The sequence below is a fragment of the Nycticebus coucang genome, chromosome 9, assembly GCF_027406575.1.
Source record: "Nycticebus coucang isolate mNycCou1 chromosome 9, mNycCou1.pri, whole genome shotgun sequence".
Taxonomy (NCBI): Eukaryota; Metazoa; Chordata; class Mammalia; order Primates; family Lorisidae; genus Nycticebus; species Nycticebus coucang.
Genome location: NC_069788.1, coordinates 62,033,712 through 62,056,289, shown reverse-complemented (window position 1 = coordinate 62,056,289; position 22,578 = coordinate 62,033,712). Strand labels below are relative to the sequence as shown.

Sequence of the window (22,578 nt, the reverse complement as noted above, 5' to 3'; positions counted from 1 at the left end):
AACTACAGAAGTCAGGCCATCCCAAATTTTATGTTCCCACAGCAACTATGATTCAGTTGAAAACTTGGCAAGGTTTGTCATAGATGAGGACGATACCTCTATGTTATCATTGCTGGGAGAAGAGCACTTAATTTACATCCATCCTGTGGAAAGTTGTATTTTATAGTCTTCTCTTGGGAAGCGTGACCATTAGAAACTGACGAAAGTCCTTCCAAATCACTGAAAATGTGTGTTTTGATAATGAAAAAATATCCACACAGCTCAGTTCTTCACATTCGTAAGGTCACGGTGTCCTCTGTGACAGTGAACTCAAACACTCTTTATTCTTCCCTAAGGAATACCCCAAATTTGAGATTTTTGAGCAATACAGGCTACCAAGACAAAGAGAAGATGGCATACATCCAAATGGCACTCATCTAAACATTTACAAGACTTAAGCTAGTACATGGATGGTGATTGAATTTATGATTTTAAATGTAAACGGGTCTACGAATCTTGGTTTGATTTCAAGCATTTTCTTCTCAGTGGAAAAAAAAATGCTTGGATGAGCAGTAATGAGGAAAGTTAGAAACAAGATTGAGGTGTTCATTTCAGTTATATTCTGGAAAATTTGTCAGATGCCGAAATGTGATAATGAAGTAGGATGACAAAAACGAGTCATTCCCCAGTCAGTTAACACATTTACCCTTCCATCCCAGAAAATTATCCGATACGGACACTGGAACAAAGTTAACCTAATCCTCTTATTGCAATCTAGGAATCTAATATTGAAATATATTAAGCTGGTTCTTAATATATTTTACACACAAGTGCCTACAGGCAAATAAATGCACATGTTCCCCAAGTCATAGGAAGTCATACTCAAGATAGTAGAGAGGGAGAAATTTCCCCTAAACAGATGCAAAGCTAACAAGGAGGAGATTAAAGATGAAAGTGATAAGTGTAGAGAATATAAACTCATACCCAAATAAAACTGAATCACAGAATTTTTCCCTCCCCACTAATAAGCAAAAACAAACAAACAAAAAAATCCCTCCTCACTAATAGTAACCAAACAAAACAGCCATAACTTAAAGCAATACATTTCAGTGAATGATGGCTGAGTGGCTTCCTGTTCCTGCTCCCAAACCTTCACCCCTTAGAGACACACCTTACAGGAAATGAAATCAGAAAAGGAGAATTATGAAACAACAAAAGAAAACCATGGACTGCTCTGTCTGTAAATGTAAAGCCTTCATGTCTAAGTTGTGAATTGGAGAAATGATCTAAATTCTGAGGGTACCACACCATCAGAATGGCATATGTTCCACATAGGTGGTGTGAATCCTGGTTTGGGTCATTTAGAAAATTCCCAGGAGAATAAGCAGCGCCCAGAGACTCAGTAAAAGACTGGATATCACGCCAACTGAGTTCTCCCTGTCCCTATTCCCTGTTCCATCGGGCCTTAGAAGAGTAGGTAGAGTACAAATCATTTAGCACTCAGACTATTGCTTGAAAGAGAAAAGAAACAGATATACAATATGATGGCAAGAAATCACCCACATTTTATAGAAAATTTAAAATTACTGGACAGAACTGATCAAGCACGTGCAAAATGAAAAGAATCAGCATGACTATGAATAGTCTGTCGGAAAGGAACATGGCTTGCAAAGTACAAAGACACAGCTCACCCTTGAAAATAAAACGTAAGGAACAGAAACAGGTTCCTCACAATGATTTAGTAAGAGTATAACTTAGGCTCTCAGAACTTAACAAGAACATAAAAGTATTTTTTAAATAGCTTAAAGTCAAAGTGATAAAACAAGAATAAAATGAAAAGAGAGATTTAAAATCTAACAAACCAAAAACTAGAAACCTTAATGCAGAAATAATATATAAATTGGAAATGTTAACATATATGCAACGTGTTGAAACCTGTTTACTAAAATAGAAAAAAGTATATTCCTATAATCATAGTGAATACAGATGACAAAGAGATTAAAGACAGAATATAACAGATGTGATGACATTAAAATATTATACCATGTGAGAGTAATGTTATAATTAGAGCCCCTAAATAGAGACTTTAGCAAAAAGAACAGAATATATATTGAAAAATGAAAGAAAATTTCACAGAAATGAAGAAAGGATCAAATATATTCCAGGAAATATACGATACATGCTCAAAAGCCAAACATAGTAAAGCTATTGAACCTCAAGGATAAAGAAAAACAGTAGAACCTCTGTAAGTTGACCACCCGAAGGACTGTAACAAATTGGTCAACATGCAGAGGTGGTCAACATAAGGAACTGGGCCTACTGTACTGATACGTACATGCGGTGCATGTTGGGTCCATGAAAATTACGTCAACTTAAGGAGATGGTAAATGAAGGGAGGTTGTCAGTTTTGGAGGTTCTACTGTAATTCTTCAGATTTCAAACCAGAATAAGTCAGTTTTGTACAGGAGAGGGATAAAAACCAACCTGGGCTGAGATTTCTCCATTGTCCATCTAGTCCTGTGCTCTCCGGAAATGGGGAAGGAAGTGACCCAAGGATATATCCAGCCAAGATGTTGTTAAGGTACTATAAAGACAGCAGGAAGACACGCTTAAACCTGAAAGGAATAAAGCAACTTTGAGGCCTTGTTGAAGAAAATACTTGTGACAGGCATCCAGCCAATTAAAAAAATACCAGCATAATTGAGAAATGGAGAAGCCATGATGAGAACCAATACACTTGTTTAAATGTAGAACTAATAACTAAGCAACCATGGACACTAATGTTACAGATCGAATGTGAATGCTACCAGCCAGGCAAAATAAACATAACAACTCAAAGATGTGAAAGATAGGGACTAGAGATGACAAGAGCTTGAGTACTTATATTCTCATCTTTCCCAGCATAAATCAGTAATGTCTAGAATGATAACATGTTTCAAGGCAAACATGCAGATTATTCCAATATATTAATGTTTTCTAATCTTTTTTTCTTTTACTATAGAACGATCATTTAGGACATGTAACTATTACGGTATAAAAACATTTCATTAAAGTTTAATTTTTTTTCTTTTTCATGTCCACCATTTAATCCTAATTAAAATGTGTGCTTTTTATTTTAAAAAATAGTCTAGGTATGGTCCTATTTTATGTCTCTGTGCATATATTCTTAAAAGGTGGTTGCAATCATGGTCATCTAATGTTAATGATGATTATTTATAGGTTGTGAGGCATTTTTTAAAAAACTTTAAACATTAAAAAAAATATTCTAAGTCAACATGCTTTATCTTATAAAACAACTGTATGAATTTTCTTAAAAACTAAAAAAAAATGTGCCCCAAATGGTTAATTCTGGTTCATTGGAATATTTGAAATTTCTTCTTGGTACACTTCTGTAACTCTTTAAATTAAAAAAAATTAAAGAACTAGTTAAGAGTGAATAGAAGGGGAGGATTAGAGATTATGTGTTTGAGGGCATTGCCACCGTACACATCTTTTTGGAGGGGTTGAGTCCAGGTGAGGCCCCCCCCTCTACCCTAGTCCCAGTCTTCCAGATCTGTCTTGATGAGGAGTTAGAGAAGTCTCTGGCTTTCGGGGAACATATTTTCATGGGGATGTCTTAAGGGAAAATTGCCCTCCTACTGTAAGGTGTAGAGCAGATTCGGGGTACACATCCAGTCTGAAAGAGAGCAAGAGAGAGAGACACCCTTTGAAAACAGTTGCACTTTGGGGCTCAAATACAGCTTTATTGAGATCTGATTCGTTTCGTAATGTCCACTCTTTTAAAGTGTGTGACTCAGTGGTTTTTGGTGTATTCACCAAGTTGTAAAACCATCACCACTTTCTAATTCCAGAACATTTTCATCACTCCCAAAAGAAACCCCATACCATTAGCAATTTATTCTCTATTCCTCCCTCCTGCCAGCCCCTGGAAACCACTAATCTACTTTCTGTCCATAGATGTGCTTATTCTGGACATTTTAGATAAATGGGATCACACAAATATGCCCTTTTGTGACTGGCTTCATTCACTCAGCATAATGTGGCCAGGTTCACCTATGTTGTAGCATGATTCGGTACTTTATTCTTTCCTAATGCTGAATAATATGCTGTTGGATGGATAGATCACATTTTGTTTCTCCATCCACCACTTGGTGGACATTCAGGTTGTTTCCACATTTTGACTATTATGAATAATGCCAGGATGAACATTCATTTGCAAGTTTTTATATATGTTTGCATTTTTCTCGGGTGCGTATGTAAGGGTGGAATTGCTGGATCCTATGGTAGCTCTATTTTTAGGAGCTCAAACATTGAAACTGCTGTCTTCCTCTTTGTTCCCAGGCAGAGATGGTGCACAGCGCTTTCCAGGCCCAGCGGGCTTTCCTTCTGATGGCCTCCCAGTACCAACAGCCCCAAGAGGTAAGAGTGTCCTAGAGACAAGGTTGCCTAGAGAATGGGCAGGGTGGGACAAAAAACAAGGCAGCAGTGGAATCATTTACTGCCAGAGACATCCCCAAAATGAGGCCGAGAGCACTTACAGGTTCTATCACTAATCCCCATCATGTTACAGAACATTTCTTTTGTCTTCATAATTTTATAGACAGGTTTTTAAAAAAATGTATACCACTTGCCCCCCCCATAAAGCAATATGTACCTTTTTACAACTAATATAGCATTATATCATTATGGCCAAATTTGTATTGTAACAATGGACATCACTAGTTTGAAAGGTCAGTTTATGTTATTTGTGTCCTGTTCTTTACACGTGGATCATTAGGAGAATTTTGAGATACACAAAAATCAAGAAACATACAATCCATGTAGATGGAAACAAATGAAGCCCTCCCAGCAACGCTAATGGGCCAAGCAAGTTGACACTTGGACAGGTGAGACAGAAAGGACTTTGTCAACTGTGTTTCTTGTGAATGAAATAATGCACCATAACACAGCCTCTCTCAAAACTTCCGTAGTGACCTACATGCTAGTCTCATAACCTTTTTATAATCAAGGAAGTGTTTACTACTAAGTTTTAATTCTACTTGTGAGCTGCTTTGTTATCAAAGACTGTTCACGTCTGTGGTCATCTCTAAATTGTGTACATGAATTTGATTAGCTCTCATTTCATGATAGGCTAAGTCAGTGCTTCTCAAATGTCCTGTGTTTATGGATTATAAGGAGCTTCATTGCAGTTTCTGATTCATCAGGCCTGGACTACAGCCTGATATTCTGCTCTTTAATAAGCTCCTCCCTAGGTGATACCTCTACTGCTGGTCCTCATTCTCAAAACACCAGAATTAAAAGAATTTTTATAAATTTCCAATTACTTAGGTATATTCCACTTCTCTCCTTTCTCTGCCCCCATAAGGAATATGGGTTAACATTCCTCAGGTTAAAAACATTGAGAGTTGTAGAGGATTTGATGCTAACTACAGCAACATTACCAACACAATAATTTTAACCACTTTAATCTATTGCAATATGTGAGCCCCAGAGTAAATATTACATACAAAGGAATAAAAGTGATAAGAGCAGATGTTAACAACAGAGTGATGGTTGGTGGGATTCCTTCTCATTTTCCAAGACTTTATAAAATTTCTCATCCTCTTAACCAAGCCCCCCCTACCACCTGCCCAAACAACTGACATTGTATCATGCAAATAACTGCATTCCCTCTGCCAAGGGAATAATAATAACAACGTTTTTGACCCTGCTGGTTGTGTAATGAATGACATTTTCATTACAAAGTAGTTCAACTAGCATCCCTTCTTAGGTAAGAAAAAACAGTTGTTCTGACTGAAAGGTATTCTGCATCTGAAGTGTGGTAAAATTATACAAATAAAAATGAATATTCATTATAACACGAAAGCTTCAACCTAATAGTTGACTTTGAATTGTAAAGCGAACTCCTGAATTTGAAAAAAATTGAGCAGAGAATCTTGGAATGCAGGACTTTAACCCTCAACGGAGACCCTGGGCACCCTCCCTGGAATAGTCATTCTCAGCCTTACCTGAGCAGTGGAATCATCTAGAAAAATTTAAAAAATACCAGTACCTGAGTCCTAGGGGTTTTGGCTTAATTGTTCTGAGGAATGGCCTTGGCTTTGAGACATCTACAGGCTCCACAGGGGATTCTAATTCCTAAGCAGAGCTGTCAACCTCCACCCAAAGTGGATATATCCCTTCCTTCCGTGTGAAACGAGGAGTTCCTCGCAGCCTAGGGAGGAGCGTCTGTAGGGATGGAAATATTCTGCTGTGGGTTCCCTGTTCTCCTTGGCCTTCTCAGTCCCTGCTTTGCGAAAGAGAAAAGTTAAAGTAGGAAATCACAGTGTGATGCATCCTGGGTTCAGCTGTAATCTGCCTTTTCTGTGATGGAAGTGGGAGGAGAGGCGGTTTCAACTGACAGTCTCAGGCAGAGGAAGAGCCACGACTGTCCTCTCTGGTGCTCCCTTTGCTTCCTTCCTTAAATCCAGAACAAGAAGCTTCTCCTTTGTCCTTTCAGGCCTTGCCAAAAACAACCACTCATTAAATATTGGATGAAGATGTGAATGAATGCAAAAACGAATGAATGCATTGGCACTGGGGCGTCCCAGAATGAGCTGTGGTCGGGAACACTGTGTGCCTTAACATGCACCTGTACAGGCTCTTGGGTATAATACCTACTGTTTCCCTTTCTTACTCTATTGCATTGTTGATTAAGGGGGGAGAAATGGGTTCTCAGGAAGACCTGCTCTAGAAATGCCACCATCGGCACTTACCACAATGCCCCAAGGGCAATAAGGCCCAGCAGGTCCGGGCAGGCAGAATGCAGACTAGGTTCATGATGCTCTCCGCCTCTTTTACCTTCCTAACCTTCCCTTTCCTCTGTACCCAGATCACTATCCTAGTATTTCCACCTGATAGAAAAGTAGACTTGCAAGGTCACTGCCACAGTGGTGAAAATAGCCCATGGCCAGGCTTGGTTGTCCCATCGAGAATTCTAGAACGTACATCATAAAGAGAATGATCATAACGCAGATCATACTTTCTCAAGGGAGCCATGATGTAACCGTGTCTTCCTCTCTTCCTTGGAGGAAGAGCATCAACTGCTGTCATTTCAATTCTCATTAGCATATGGCAGCAATTCTCAAACTTCAGCATGCATAAGAATCCCCTGGAGGGTTGTCAAAAGATTGCTGGGCCCCACTTACAGAGTGTTCAGTTCGTTCCAGAGCCCAAGAATCTGAAGTTCCACAAAGTCTCCAAGTGATGGTGCTGCCACTGATCCAGGGAGCACGCTTTGAGAACCTGTGGTATGTGCGTCACTCTCTGTTACACCTCGAACTCACATTTATTTCAGATGCTTCAGAATTTCACTTCCGACTACCGCTAAGACCACTGCTTCTCCAACTTCAGTCTCCATTCGAATCACCTGGAGATCTTGTTAAACCGGAGAGCCTGGTTCAGTAGGTCTCGGGTGGGGCCCAAAAGTCTGTATTTCTTATGTCAAAACGACCGGGAAATCTGAGTTGTGTATTCCTCCAGAAATGAGAGAGAAAGAGTTTCTTCCACCCTCTCTCTCCTTGTCTTTATTTGAACTTGCACTTTAAAAGGAAATAGTGCCTTCCTGTACATAGAGCAGGAATCTGAAGCTGAGTCTTTCCTTTTCTTGTTTATACAGTTTGAAAAATTATACAGTTTGAAAAATTAGAAGGAGAAAGAGGGTTAGAGACTCCTCCTGGCCATCTCTCCATCTCTGAGTGAACATGTACACCCCAGCTCCATCCTCTGCTCAGCACTAAGACAGGGTGCAGTGATCAGATTTGTTAATAATCTGTTCATTTTAAACTAAGCAAGAAAGCCTAGTGCCAGTAATCTTGGGACTTCAGCTAATTATTTAGGAGCATGAGAGATCTAGATTACTAATGGGCATAAATATCTTTGGGATTTTAATAAAACGTATTAATTTGTGAGGGTGGTCAAGAGCAGAAACTTCAGACTGAGCCTACCTGGATTTCAATCCCAGATCTTCTACTCGGTAGCTCTGCTAATCCAAAGGCAAGAAAAACAGATTCATCTGTGATCCTGTGACAGTTGAGAATCTGCTGTTTTTTCTGGTGGCTACTAGAGAATCAGTTTGGTAAAAGTCCACAATAACTTCCCACTGAGCCACTCTAACCAAACCAACCTGTCAAGTTGCCCACTTAGAGGAAGGCAGGTAAACTTTCTAAACCCGTGTTTTCTTATCTTTAAAACAGGGATAATAATACCTACATCAGAGGGTCATTGTGAGGATTAGATGAGAAAAAGCACGCAAGAGCCAGGTGGCCAGGTGATTAAGTAGAAGAGTTCAGTCTTAGTGGTGTCCAATTGCTTTACCAGAAAGTCTCCAAATCTCAAAGGTTAAACATAGGAGACTTTTTTTTTCTTTCATATGTCTGCTCTCGTGTTTTTGGTTGATAGTCTTCTACATGGTCATTCAGGGACCAGATTTTCCTCATTTTGGAGTGACCAGCTCCTCCTGGTCCTCAGCCACTGAACTGGGGGAAAAAAATTGCAGGATCACTTCAAGAAGGTTTTGAGTTGGGCCTGAGAGTGGCCTAGGCTACCTCTCTTACATTTAATCACCTGGTCATTCCTAGCTGCAAGGGAGGCTAGAAAATTTAACCCACCTGTATTCCTGGAAGGAAGAAGTCACAGATGGAGTGAGTACCTACCCAGTCTATCAAAGTGGGTCAATTGGTTTGGCTAAAATAAGGTCTCTCACAGTGAAAATGAATTGTCTTCCCAAAAACTCATATGGGTTTTTGCAGGATAATACTTCATGTCTTTAGCCATCCAGAGAAAGATAAGACTTTCAAAGTCTGATGGCTGAATGTTTTTAATGCACTTAATAGAGAGATGTGTGTATAGATATATGTCTATGGTATCTCAAAATTTCTTTTAGAGTAAATTCATCCTTTTTGCCTATGTAATGTTTTACCATAACTGTAAAGCGTCAGATTATTGCCCAGTATTTTAAAATGCCAAACAAAGTAGTCATGTGACTTTGATCTCAGAGCATGCCTTGGCTAAATTACTTGGTGCTAGTGGCAGGTCTGGATATTATAAAGGAAAAGCAAACAAATGAACAAAGCCAAACTCCCAAGTGTTTCTTAAGTCCATGCCCAGAAAATGTCACGGCATTGCTCTATCAGGGTTGTTGAATCTTCTTGAAAGATTTGGCCATGATTAGGTGCTGCTTAGTTGTATTGTCAGGGACCATATGACAGATAACATAATGCAATAAAGTAATTCTTATCCTAATGTAGAAGGAAATGTCTGCTATGAAATACTGCTATAAAGTTAGGGGTTTTTTCTTCATGCGAAGGCATAAAGAAAATATCCTGTTAAGTAACTGCTGTTAATTATATGTGCAGAGCAAGTATTTTTAATGGATTTTTAAGTATAAAATTTCGGTGTTTATCTTGAAAATAGAAAAGGGCTACGAGAGAAAAATTTTCATGCTTTACATCCTGCTCAGTGATGTTTTCATTTCCTCATGGTGTATTTCCCAGTGGTCTGGATTGACAGGCTCAGGAAGGATTAACGCTTTGACTCTCACCAATGGCTCACTTTATGGTCTCTTCCTAATTAATTCATATTCTCACTTCATAAATATGTATATGTTTTGGCTTTTATTGATATTGCTAAATGGGTTGGTTCTCTTCACGCCCAACTCAAAAGCACCCAAAGGCAATCTATGCTTTTAATTTCCAGAGAAGGGAATGGGGCAGCCTTTGCGGCCTTGGGGTCACCACATGTGTCCTTCTGAATCCTTGAGTGCGGCCTTTTAACTGAATCCAAATTCTACAGAACAAATCATTTTATTTAAAGGCATGCAGCAGAGAAAGATGAAGCTGCCTCCTTTGGTGCTTAAAAAAAAAGGAGAATCTGGGTGGCGCCTGTGGCTCAAGGAGTAGGGCGCCGGTCCCATATGCCTGAGGTGGCGGGTTCAAACCCAGCCCTGGCCAAAAACCACACACACACACCCCCACACACAAAAAAGGAGAATCTTGAAATCAGAAGATGCAGATTCTCCATAGGTCAAATATAATCCAGATCGTGTAGGAAAAAACAGACCGCTTGCTGCTACCTACAGGTCTGCTTTCTTATAACCAGCAGCTCTGTGTAGGAGAAGGTGGAGAAGTGAGGCAAAAAGAAAGCCTTTACTTTTCATGTGAACCTTCCCATGGCAAGAAAATTACCTTGGTAATTACACCCTGGCTAGCATGTGAAGTCAGCTGTCTGTGCTGGCTGTAGATGCTGGTGAATACAGAATAAAACACCAGGGAAGGAAGGAGAGGCAGCCGTTTGTGTGATATCATCAGGGTCTGCTTGAGTTGACAGCCTGAAGCTACCCAGTCAGGGCTGAATCCCACCAGGAAAGCTAATCATTAGTTTATCAGGATGCAGAGAGGAGAGGGAGTCAGAAAGGAGAGTAATTCTGTCATTCTTCTGCCCAGACTGTTTGCTTTAGCAACATAAAGCTGTGGATGAGCCGTGAGCTATGACTATGAGTTGGTAGCTTTATAGGTATTTAGAAACCCAGGACTGTGGAGGCAGAAAGGATTTGCTAGGATCCTGTCCTGGTGGACCATCACTCATGGTGACCTTTTTTTTTTTTTTAATCTGATAAGGCACATTAGCTCATCTCTCTTTGTGTAAGACACGAATTAGATAATGAATGGCTGCCCAAAGGAAGTGAGGTGGTTATCACGCACTGGGGATTCGGGAGATTATCCGAGGGGTAAAGATTACTAAAGAAGGATAATAACCTTTGTTTTATCAACAATTTCATACTAAGTTTGTTAGAATTCCAGACTGCCTTGATGGCAGATGCTACATAAGTGATAAAACTGTGTTATTTATTTGACTAGGGGATTTTTCCTTTTCCATTTAGTTAAATGTTGGGATCACTTTGTATTTTTAATAATTATCAACTCTATATCATTTTCCACTGTGAAGCTAACAAGTTGCTTGCTAGTTACCATAAATCTGATATAAAGAGTTGCAAGAGTTAACAGTTTTCATACCATAAGAGTAAAAAACTAATTTAAAAACAGATCATGGAGTCATTCAAAAGCCAAACATATTTTGAACTTTTATTCTGTATTGCTACTTGCTAGGCATTTCAGTGACCTTAACATAGGTCCTCTCTGTAGGGCATTGCTTCTGTTCTCTGTACAAAGATGAATATGTGAAAATTGCAGGCGAGGAGAAGATAATTCCAGCTGGCATTCCAGTCTGAATCCGCTGTCGTAAATTACTTAGCAGAGGGCATGGTCCATTACTTTTTATGGTCATGTTCTATATTTGTATGTGCTGGGGATGGATCACATGACAAAACCATCATTTGATATTAGTGTTTATGTGCACCAACTAGTGAGGGCTTGGTTTAAGCTTTTCTGTGCAGTACTTTTAACTTGTGTAGTGAACTCTTAATTGAAAATGCAGACACTTCCCTAAGTACTAAAATTACAAATAATCCAAAATAAGTTTTATATAATTATCCTTAGGAGAAGACAAACTGCTGTACACGCAGCTAATTGAAATGCACTGTGCCTTCCAGAGATTTTAAAACATGAATTTTAAACACGAACAAGTCAACCTTGCCAGAATAATAAAAAACAAAATTCACCATTTTACATTTTTCAGCCCTTCTCCTGACTTGTTGATATCCATTTATATAAGAGGAGAGACATTTCCCAAAGTAACCAAGAAAGAAAAGAAAACACACACATGGGTTTTTTTTTCCCCTTCTCTTCTCCAAATCCCTTCTCCTCTAGGGCAGTTAAATACTTAAGTTTCTATTGGCAGTTACCTAGAGAATGTATTTCTTCTTTGATGATTATTTCTTTTCATGAGCTTAATAGGAAAAAAAGTGTTCCTGTCAAGTTTTGGTGGATTCGCTGCTGAGAACTAGTGTTTTCTTGTCTGGAATCCTTTATTAGATAAATTTGCCTGTTAAGTAGTTGTTTCAGATCTTTATTAGGCCTTGTTCGTCTTACATACTCCAGCCCTCTTTAATTTCCCTAACGCCTTAACAGATTAAAAATTAATTTGTTCTTCAGGCTTTTTTCTTTGTAACCTAGCATTTATTAGACGCCCAGTCTATAGTAGTCAGAGCACTTAGCATGTCTACATCTATATGATTGCATTTGTATGAGAACATAATTTAGGAAAACACAGTCTGGGTGATGTTTTTTGAACTTCCTCAGTACCTATGCAGTAGTCTCCATCAAACTACAAATAACTTGTTTCTGTGTTGTTTTAGAAATACTGTTATTTTCTCTGCATATTTTCCATTCCCTCAATGAGACTGAGAGCTTTGAGGATCTTTAGAGTTTGATGTATCTTTGCTTTTATGACATACAGGCAATCCCTGGGTTATGAGCAAAATAGTTCTGTAGGTGTGTTCTTAAGTTGATTTTGTATGTAAGTTGGAACAGGTACATTTACCTATCACCTGTGATAACCTCTGTTCATAAGTGTGAGTTGTACACCAGTTGGGTGTTTGTAACTCGGGGACTTACTATAATAGCCTCTGTTACTAAGTGGAAGCTGTATGTGTTGGATGTTTGTAACTCAGGGACTGCCTGTAATGTGCTCTTTGGATGTTGTATTTGATAAGAAGAGAGACTTGGGCTCCTGATCATCTTGGGTTTATTTGAGGGGAAAAAGCAGAGTTAACGGATGACAGGGGCATAAGGAAGGGACCAGAGCATTTGGGATCCTGGTCTCTTTTACTGAAAAGCACTGGGTGTTTGGAGGTGTATTTCATAAGGACTGAGTTACCAATTAACAGAGTAACTGGTAAAATGTTAAGTCATGGATTAGCCACCGAGATTTATCCTTGAAGGAGCATTCCTTCTGGGAAAAAGAAAGATTGGAGGAAGAACAAGAATATGGTGTTAGTAAGGCATTTCATTTTAAAGATTCATTTTTCTTATGCCTCCTTTCTTAAAATGAGTGCCTTTGAGTGTACCCCGGAATGGTTCACTTCAGGATGTGGGGAGCTAACAATGGGAAATGATAGCGACCAGATTTGGGTGACAGATGTAGCTCAAGCCTTCAATGATTATAGAATATATGTTCTGGGAAGAATGTGCTGATTAAATTCACATGGTTGTGGAGATCCAGCTGGCCTGTTATTTAAATGCTACTGAAAAATGTTCCAATTAGATGGATTCTTCCCTGTGCAGAGTTTTCATGTAAACTGTGAAAAAATGGTACTTTCTTGAGGCAGTGAAATTGTTGTGAATGTCCAACGTCAATCCTCTGAAGCTGATAATTATACAGTTTGAACTACAGAAACTGCAGTGCAGAAGAACTTCAAGGCTTATCCTATCTCTGTGCAGATGGATTCTCTATATAGAATAATGGCCAACACATTACACAAATTGGATTTAAATGACTTGAACAACAGAGTCCCATCATTTTCTTTGACTGAATATCTTATTGTTGAATGTGTACAGGATTCCTCTTGGAAAGTCATAATTGGATTATATTTTCCCATAGGAACAGGGTTATAATTTGAAACTTCATATTTCACCAGCTTGACAGCAAATTAAGCACAGACAGGGCAAATGACATATCATAAAAATGAAGACACAACTAAAACCCTTATACTTATTTAAAATGGGAACAAGTGGCTCCAAGTTCCATAAAGGGTTTATAAATATACTGTTCACCTTGATTATAAGAGTTTCTAATGAATTATAACTATCATGATGGCTCATAAAAAACTGATAATGGCATAATAAGTAATTATCAATAATAATTTTGCTTGACTTGTTAGAACCTGGAAGGTCTTCCTGTAGAAAAGTAGTGGACAACCCATATATTTTTCTTTTTTTTTTTGAGACAGAGTCTCACTGTGTCACCCTCAGTAGAGTGCTATAGCGTCACAGCTCACAGCAACCTCCAACTCTTGGGCTTAAGCGATTCTCTTGCCTCAGCCTCCCAAGTAGCTGGGACTACAATGCCTGGCTATTTTTTGGTTGCAGTTGTCATTGCTTAGCAGGCCCGGGCCAGGCTTGAACCCGCCACCTTTGGTGTATGTGGCTGGCGCCCTACTCACTGAGCTATGGGCGCCGAGACACCCACATCTTTAAAATACTTTTTTGTGAAAAAGTTAGAACTCTTTTCCTTTTCTTTTCCTCTCTTGACAGCATTTCCCTGGGCAGAGACATTCAAAATCATTCTGTAATTCACTAATTTGTGCTCAAGATTGAATTATCCTTTTCAAAAGAAGTGACCAAAGAATCACAACATTCAGGGGTCGTACCCAGGAGTGCACTGGGTGTGTGTGTGTGAGGTCTTCTCGGTTAATTTGCCTTTGTTCTTCCATCAAATAGGAAAAGGAGATGAGAAAAAATGGGAGCCCTGTGGGAGACAAGGTGGCGATTTCTCAGGTGGAAGTGAGGGAGGGAATTAAGGGTTGATCAGACAGCTGTGTGCCCAGAGCTTTTTAGCACACTATGTCTCTGATCCACTTTGGTCATATTTTCTTCTTTGAGTCTTTGTCCATCCTTTACAGTCTCCAAAGCAGGGAGACCGAAGTGTAGTAATAAAGGAGTGGAACTGTGAGCTTCAGGGCTGCATGCACTGTTAAACCACGTCCATCATCTGGCCACTTTAAGTTCCTTATGTTTGAACCTTTGAGTCAGGTTACCCTAAACTTAGTTTTTCCCCTACATTGATCCTTGATGCTCTTATGTTGTCCCTGGCTCCAAGTCAGTTGAACTGTTGGCTGAAGTAGTGTGTAATCATTTACATGACTACCAGGAGGGACTGATACACGTAGAAGAGAATGTGATTATTCAGTACTTGTGAGTGATGAATGTCCGGCTATGTCCGGTGCTCATGATCAGTGCTCAACCAGAAGACAAAATGAATAGTCCTAAGCCAGACACCAGCTGTTCAGGGTTATTAAGACCTTTTCCCAAAAATCACTTATTAAATGAGTCTCTAAAAACCTCCTCATTTTTCTGTTTGCAGAAACAATACATGAAAAGTCAACTTCAGTCACTTTTTTTTTTTTTTAAATTAAGACAGTCTCACTATGTCACCTTTGGTAGAGTGCCATGGCATCACAACTCACAGCAACTTCCAACTCTTGGGCTTAAGTGATTCTCTTGCCTCAGCCTCCCAAGTAGCTGGGACTACAGGTGCCTGCCACAACGCCCAGCTAATTTTTTTACTGCAGTTGTCATTGTTGTTTAGCAGGCCTGGGCAGGGTTCAAACCTGCCAGCCTTAGTGTATGTGGCTGGTGCCATAACCACTGTGCTATGGGCGCCGAGCCAACTTCAGTCACTTTTACTAAGGGAATCTCCAGGAGTCTGGAAAAAGTTCTTCTTTCCATACTTATGGGATACAAAGAGAAGATTGATACTCAACATGGTCATCATTAAAGGCCTTAGAATAATTATTTCCTGACTTATGGGTTGGTTACGAAAAAATATTATTCCCATGTAGATAAGGAATGAAGCCCAGAAAGTTACTTTCTGGCATCACTCAACAAGAGCAAAAATATTGAAAGCTAAGGTCTGCCATTTCTGGAAGTGGTGACCAAGAATGTATTACCTCAGTCTCTCCTTGATTTGTCCACATGCACATACACACGCACACATTTTTGTTGTGCTTACTTTTAGGGAAAGATCTATTTTTCTTAAAAGAAAACTGTGATTAAAACTTAATCCTGTCATGTAGGTTGTTTCATATATCTTGTTAGTTTTTCCTTAATTATTATAATTTTTGACTTTGCCTTTATTGTTTGTTTATTTGTTCAGGTATGTCCTACACAGAGTTTTAAGTTATGTAAATAGTAATTTTACTCCTTTTTGCCTTTTTTCCCATCAAATACCTATGTATTTGATGTTGCTTGGGACATAAATATTTACCCTTTTTAGGTTGTATCTATTGCAGTCCTATAGAGATTCTGCGATTGCTTTTTATTGAGAATTTTTTAATCTGCTGACATTGTAAGTGTATTGATGTGTTCTCCCTCTACCCTCCCCAGAACCTTATCTAATCAATCATTCCCTTCTTTCTTTCCCTACTGGCTCCTTCTGTTTAGTCTACAAACCAAATCAGGTTTCTCTATCCTTAAAAGAAAAAGAAAAAACTTCATTGACCCTCTAAACCATCTTTATTCCTCCCTTCCCTGCAGGGTTTCTTGGAACACTCTGTCCTCCCTGATCTTGGGTCCTCACTTCCCTGTCACTTTTTAATCTCATGTTGTCTATCTTCCCTCCTTATCATTTTACCAAAAAAGGCTTTCCCGGAGCTCCGCTGTCTTCCTAATTGTCCTCACTCTATTCAACCTCCTGGAGGAATTGTTACTGCTGGCCAACACCCTCCTCCAAGGGTTTCCTTCTCTTGTATAATGAAGCAATTCTTTCTGAGTTGTCCATTTCGTTTCGGTTTTTTCTCCAACTTCTCTTCCTCCCTCTTACTCATTGAGTGTATATATTCCTTTAACATTTCATTCTTTATTGTCAAAGGTGTAGCATACCTGGCCTCTCCCAGGCAGTGTCATCCATTTCCATGGTGCTATCAATCCGTCATCTGCTGATGGAACCAGCTGTACACCTGCAGACTGACCCCAGGCTTGGATGTCTTCAGGCACGATGTGTCTGGAACCACAGACCCCTTAACTAATGCTCTTCTTCCTCTTGACTGTTTTTCCCACCCAAGCAATGGAACCCCCAGCAACCCTGTCGCTTGAACTAGAAATGGCCTGTGTTGACTGCCCCTTTTCCTTCACCACTCACATGCAGCCAATCTTCAAGTCCTGGCAATGCCCTCACTGTGAGAATCTATGGGACCTGAAATCTTTTTTCCATCCCTACTTGCCCTAATTTCAAAAAGAAGAAAGAAAGGGAGGAGGGGAAGAAGGAAATTAAAAAGAAAGAAGGAAGAGACTGAAGAAGGGAAGAAAGAAAGGAGGAGAGAGGGAAGAAAGAAGGAAGGAGAGACGAGAGAAGAAGAGAAAAGAAAAAGAAGGCCAGTGTGGTGGCAGGTGCCTGTAGTTCCGGCTACTAAGAGGCTGAGGCAGGAGGAGTGCTTGAGCCCAGGAGTTCAAGGTTGCAGTGAGCTATGATCACACCACTGCACTGGATGACAGCCTGGATGACAGAGCAAGACCCTGTCTCTAAAGAGAGAAAAAGAGAGAAAGATATCACCTGCATTTTTATTCTTTAATATAACGGTATTACAAGCTTGCTTTTTTAATAACTATGAATAAAGAAAAGACATAACAGGAAACAAATGTCACCATTCATTGGAAACTTCTAGTATGGCCTCTTATAAGTAGTCTCTGCCTTAGAGCTCCCTCACCTCCATTGTGTCCCCCGTTCCTCTCATCACAGCTATTGTGACACAACAAAGCAAACTAGCAGAAAACAAAACTAATCAGGAATGCTGCCATTCCCCATTGCCTGTGCAGTCGATTCCAGACTGCAGCAGATGACATTCAAGGTCCTTTTTTGCTTTAGCATCTGGGTCTCTCCCCAAAACCTTTCTGCCTACAAGTCCAATAGCCAAATCACATTAGACAACTCAGGTTCTGTGAACATGTGTGCTTTTATGCCCACGTGTGTATGCTCATGCAAAGGAACGATGGGCTGAAATGTCCATCTCTCTCTTCCTAATCCATGTATTTTTCATTTTAATGATACATCATTTTACATAGTTTGATTAACTGGGCTTGGAGATTCTGAGAACTGCTTTCTCCAAAAGCTCAAAGTCTAATAAAGGTAGACTCTAAACCTAAACGTGGTTCGTTGTAATAAGCGTTTTGTAATAAATGCTGAGCAGGTGAGGACCTCTAAAAAGGTTGGAGGAGTTGGCAAAGGAGGTCACAGGAAGTGGACACTTGAACCAGGGCTTGCAAGATAAGCAGTATTCATGCCTGGGGAAGGGAGCCTGACAATTCTAAGAGCCTGAAGTTTTGTTCTGGTATTAACACAAGTAGGTTAAATCTCAGACCATTCTTCCCCACGCCAACTACCTAAATGACTTGGTGCTACATATATATTCCTTTTAAATAACAGATTGTTGAATTTTCTTCTTTTGCTTTTTATAAAAAAATAAGTAAGTTTAGGCTGTTCACATTTACTTGTTTTTTCATCTTAAATAATAAATACGTTTTTATTTATCTCCTAACTTTTAAAATGTGAACATTCTGTTAGTCAGCTGGTTTTTACTTCCAGGTAACTTCTTCATTGGACCTCAATTTCCTTTTAAATAACATGCTCTTGTTTCAGAAGGCAGTTAGATTTTCATCATTCTTTCTGTCTAGATAACATCCAATGACAAATCTCATAGGGACTGGTGTATGAATCTAGTGGTTGCGCCCAATTTGAAGTAAATTCACCATTATTGCTGTAGCCTCGATGCCAACCAAAACCTCATGACAAGGACAGCAACAAGCTCAGCCACCAGCACCAACAAAAGCTCTGTTCACATTTACTTTTTAATATATTATTTTCCATTAGCGCAAATAGTAGTCATTTGTAGTCAATCGCCTTATCGTAATCATTTCTTCTTTCCTTCTTTCCTTCCTTCTTTTTAGAGATAGAGTCTTGCTCTGTCACTCAGGGTAGAGCGCCACAGCCTAAGCCTAGCTCACTGCAACCTCAAACTCCTAAGTTCAAGTGATCCTGCTGCCTCAGCCTCCTGAGTAGCTGGGACTAAAGGAGTCCACCACCATGTCCAGCTAATTTTCTTTCTTTCTTTTTTTTTCTTTTTAGAGATAGTCTTGCTCTGTCACCCTGGCTAGAGTGCAATGGCATCATCATAGTTTGAGCAACCCCAAACTCCTGGGCTGAAATGATCATCCTGCCTCAGCCTCCCAAGTAGCTGGGACTACAGTTGTCCGCTACAACTATTTTTCTATTTTTAGTAGAGACGGGGTCTCTTGCTATTGTTCAGGCTGGTCTCGAACTCCTGAGCTCAAGCAATCCTCCTACCTCAGCCTCCCAGAGTGTTAGAGTCAGTGTTAGAATTCCAGGTGTGAGCCACTGCACTAGGCCTATCATAGTCATTTCTTGCTTTCTCTTTTCTGTGGCTTCTGTGGTAGATTTTAAGCTATTCATTTCTTTTTTTTTTTTTGGTTTTTGGCCGGGGCTAGGTTTGAACCTGCCACCTCCGGCATATGGGACCGGTGCCCTGTTCACTGAGCCACAGGTGCCGCCCAAGCTATTCATTTCTTTTTTGAGCTAGGTTAAAGGGTAATTTTAAGCCATCTAATGTTAAAATTTTAATGTTAGTGTATTTTTAAAAAACATTTTAAAAGATTAAAAAATAAACTGATTCCCTCCTAGGAAACAATAGAAGTCTTCTATTCCTCTTCTACTATATTCATTATCTGTAGTTATTATCTGAGATCCTTTGGAGGTTCTTCTAATACCTGATAGTTCTAAGAATTTACGTGCTAATTTACCACCTTTTTTCGTTATGTGATATTAATCCTCACTTAATACTCTAATTAATTTGTTTCTCAAAGATGTCCTTAAATCTCTTGTCTAGCTTTGATAGTTTTCCTACAATGGCTTACATTGGTAAGCATTTTTGTAATCTATTGTTTGCAACTTTAATTAGCCAATTGCTCTAAGTCTGAAAATATTTTCCTCCACTTCTAAAGACCAGTCAAGTACTCCCTCTTGGCCTTATCCTGGCTTCTCTACTCTGCCCTTTCTCCTTCAAAGTCTAAGGAGAGAAATCTTATTAAATTATCATTACCACATCATTAAATACCAATTTTCCTTACTCGTGATAGTTTTAAAGCTTTGCCTTTGTCTTTATATATTTTTAAGACAATAGACAAGCATGTGGTAGGAAATTGGACATGGGAGGTCACCCACGTCCAGTGGCTATCCCTGGGTTCTCATTGTGTCCGTGCCAAAATTCTGTTTCAGTTGAGTAAACTTTGTTATTTCTGTTCCTCACTCTGCACTCATCACAAGCTATTGCCATCTTCCCTGGTATTCCTAAACCTCCTTTTTCTGTTTGGTAAGCATATTAGTTTTCTAGGGCTGCTGCAATAGAGTATCTCTCGCTGAGTGGCTTGAACAGCATAACCATGCCCTCTCACGGTTCTGGAGGTTCGAAGTCCCTCGAAGTCCAAGATCAAGGTGTGGGCTGGGCCATGCTTGTTTAAGGTGCTAGGCAAGGATGTCTTCCCTGCCTCTCTCCTGGCTTCTGGTGGTTTGCTGCCAATCTGCTGTTTCCTGGCTTATAAACACAGCAAGCTGATTTGTCTTTGTGTTCACCTGGTATCTCCCGGTATGTCTGTCTCTGGGTCCAAATTTCCACTTCCCACTTCTCATGAGGGCACTAGTCATATAGGATTAGGGGCCCACCCTATTGCAGTGTGAACTCATCTTAACTAATCATAATTAGTTAAGGCCACTTTCTAAGGAATGTAGGGGTTAGGACTTCAACCCATAAATTTTGGGGGGGGCCACACAATTCAATCCATAACACTAGCTACATCGGGTATTATTCTAACAGTGTTACCTGTGTAGCGCAAATACACAGCAGCATGGCACAGCCCGTTTCACCACATACTCCTCTGTTGCGATAACTGTGTTTTCTTTCTCTCTTTGGAAGCTGTTGTGATTAGCTCATTCAGTCTCGCTCAGGTGCATTGTTCCAGGTTCATTTCCTCAATCTCTCATAGCAAAACTGTTTTTTGGGACTTAAGCTGTCAATGGGTGGAACTGTATTTGTTGAACTTATGTATTGTTTATGAAGCTTTTCATATTGTGTTTTTGTCTCCTGTTTATTTCACATAACTTTACAGATAAATACACAGAGCTATACCATCTATAACATTCCTTCTCAAGATATGGGATCGAATGCTTTTCCTTCATTCTTTTTTTTTTTTTTGTCCCATCATCGTTTCCTTTCCAGTTTTTCTTATAAGCTTATTAAAATCTTGGTGACTTCCTGAGATATCACGTACTCACTCACTCACGTAAATGTGAAGGAAGGACATTGTTGGTGTGTCCTGGACCTCACTCCAGACTAGCTCTACAGGTGATGCAGAGCTACTGATAAAGAGATGACAAAGTATACAATTGGACTGGGATTCATGATTGCACCCGGATAAAGTAGGGCTTAGGCTCCTGTAAGAGAGAACTACATCCTAGTCCCTAGGGAAAGGTATGAAAGGATGGGAATTTAAACCTTCATGGAAGCCCTGGGCATCCATGGATGTGACATTCTCACACGCTAACCTCCTGCCACGGAACCATAAAATCCTCTGGAAGTCTAGCCTTAAAAGCACCATAGAGATTTCTCTCCCTGGTAGTGCCAACCAATACCCAGTTTTGTTTTCACACCAAGATCCACCAGCTCATTGTTCAGTGGTTTTTTTTAATGGGCCATGTTTGTAAACCAAGCACAGGAGCCCTCTGAAGAAGCCCAGAGGAGCTTGCCCTAGAAGGCAGCCCTGAAGGCTCTCTCCAGGGGGGTCTGCTCTCTGTCTCTGGTCCCTCCTCCTTGGAGCTGTGTGAGTCTATCCGGGAGAGCACAGTGCAAGGCTAATGCATTCCCAAGCTTGTGTCCTTGGTCTGCCAGCCTGAGATGAGAAGCCTTTCTGCAGACCAAAATCAAAGATGACTGACTCTGTTACCTTCCCAGAGCTCTTCTCCCATAGCTAGGATGTTCGTGGGCAAGAAAAAAATAGAAAAGCATAATTTGTATACCAGTTTCACAAGTCTGCTCCTATGCATTCAACGCTTGGGTGGGGCCCCCCTCTCAGGCAAGTTCTTGTAATGAGCTCCGGTGTAATGAATTGTTGGAACCCACAGCCCGGCTCAGATGACCAGAGAGTGCCTCTTTGTCAGCCACTCGCTGTGCATCTGGCGGCATTGCCCGGGGTAATGCGATACAGCTCACAATTTTAATTTTAACAAAAAATACATCTGTCAGGCTCATTTCAGCTGACAGGATAAATATCATATTTCATTGCTAGTTTGTAAACACCTTACTTTTCGTCTCTGTTTAACATGTTTCCTGGGTGGTTTGCAAATTGAAAAATTGAGCTTGATATATATGGAGCTGAGCAAGTGTACTGTGTTAGTCAAGTCTGGGGCAGTGTTTGTGTAGAACTGGGGCCAGGTAAGCAACACATAGGTGACTGACCAGGAAATATCACTGCAGCACATTTGTCTTGGGTAAGAAAAGCCGGTAAAGAAAATGGCTTTGAGACCAGTCAGCAGCTGCGTTGGACACCTGGAGCTGTTTCTATTACAGATGAAGGATGCATTGTACCATTGTCTCAGGCTCCAAGTCCCGTGGCTTCCCTGGCCACAAACTGTTCTTAGCCAAGGGATGCTTTTCTTTAACTGTCTTTGAAAATCATTCTTTATTTGTATAATATGAATATTCTCTGAAATGAATCCAAAATGTAAGACTCAAACGCTATTGTCCAGTTTTCCTCCTCACAGTGAGAGAGCTGATACAGCAGGGATAGTATTCGTTTTATGAAGTAGGGGCATTCAGCAAGGAGAAAATTTGAGATAAGCAGAATGGCAAATAGGAATAGTAGAATAAATAGATTCCCACTC

General features: G+C 40.0%; 1 protein-coding gene and 1 pseudogene across 2 annotated transcripts in view; one reads left to right on the top strand and one right to left on the bottom strand.

Moving 5' to 3' along the window:
• Nucleotides 1–22,578, top strand: part of CAP2 (cyclase associated actin cytoskeleton regulatory protein 2) — a 187,813-nt gene that overhangs the window by 54,032 nt on the left and 111,203 nt on the right. For both annotated transcript variants that reach the window (XM_053602229.1, XM_053602230.1), the window contains one exon: nucleotides 4,321–4,398. In XM_053602229.1, the coding sequence (XP_053458204.1) occupies nucleotides 4,321–4,398 (78 nt within the window). The remainder of the gene's footprint in view (nucleotides 1–4,320; nucleotides 4,399–22,578) is intronic.
• Nucleotides 18,204–18,398, bottom strand: LOC128593878 (NADH dehydrogenase [ubiquinone] 1 beta subcomplex subunit 1-like; annotated as a pseudogene).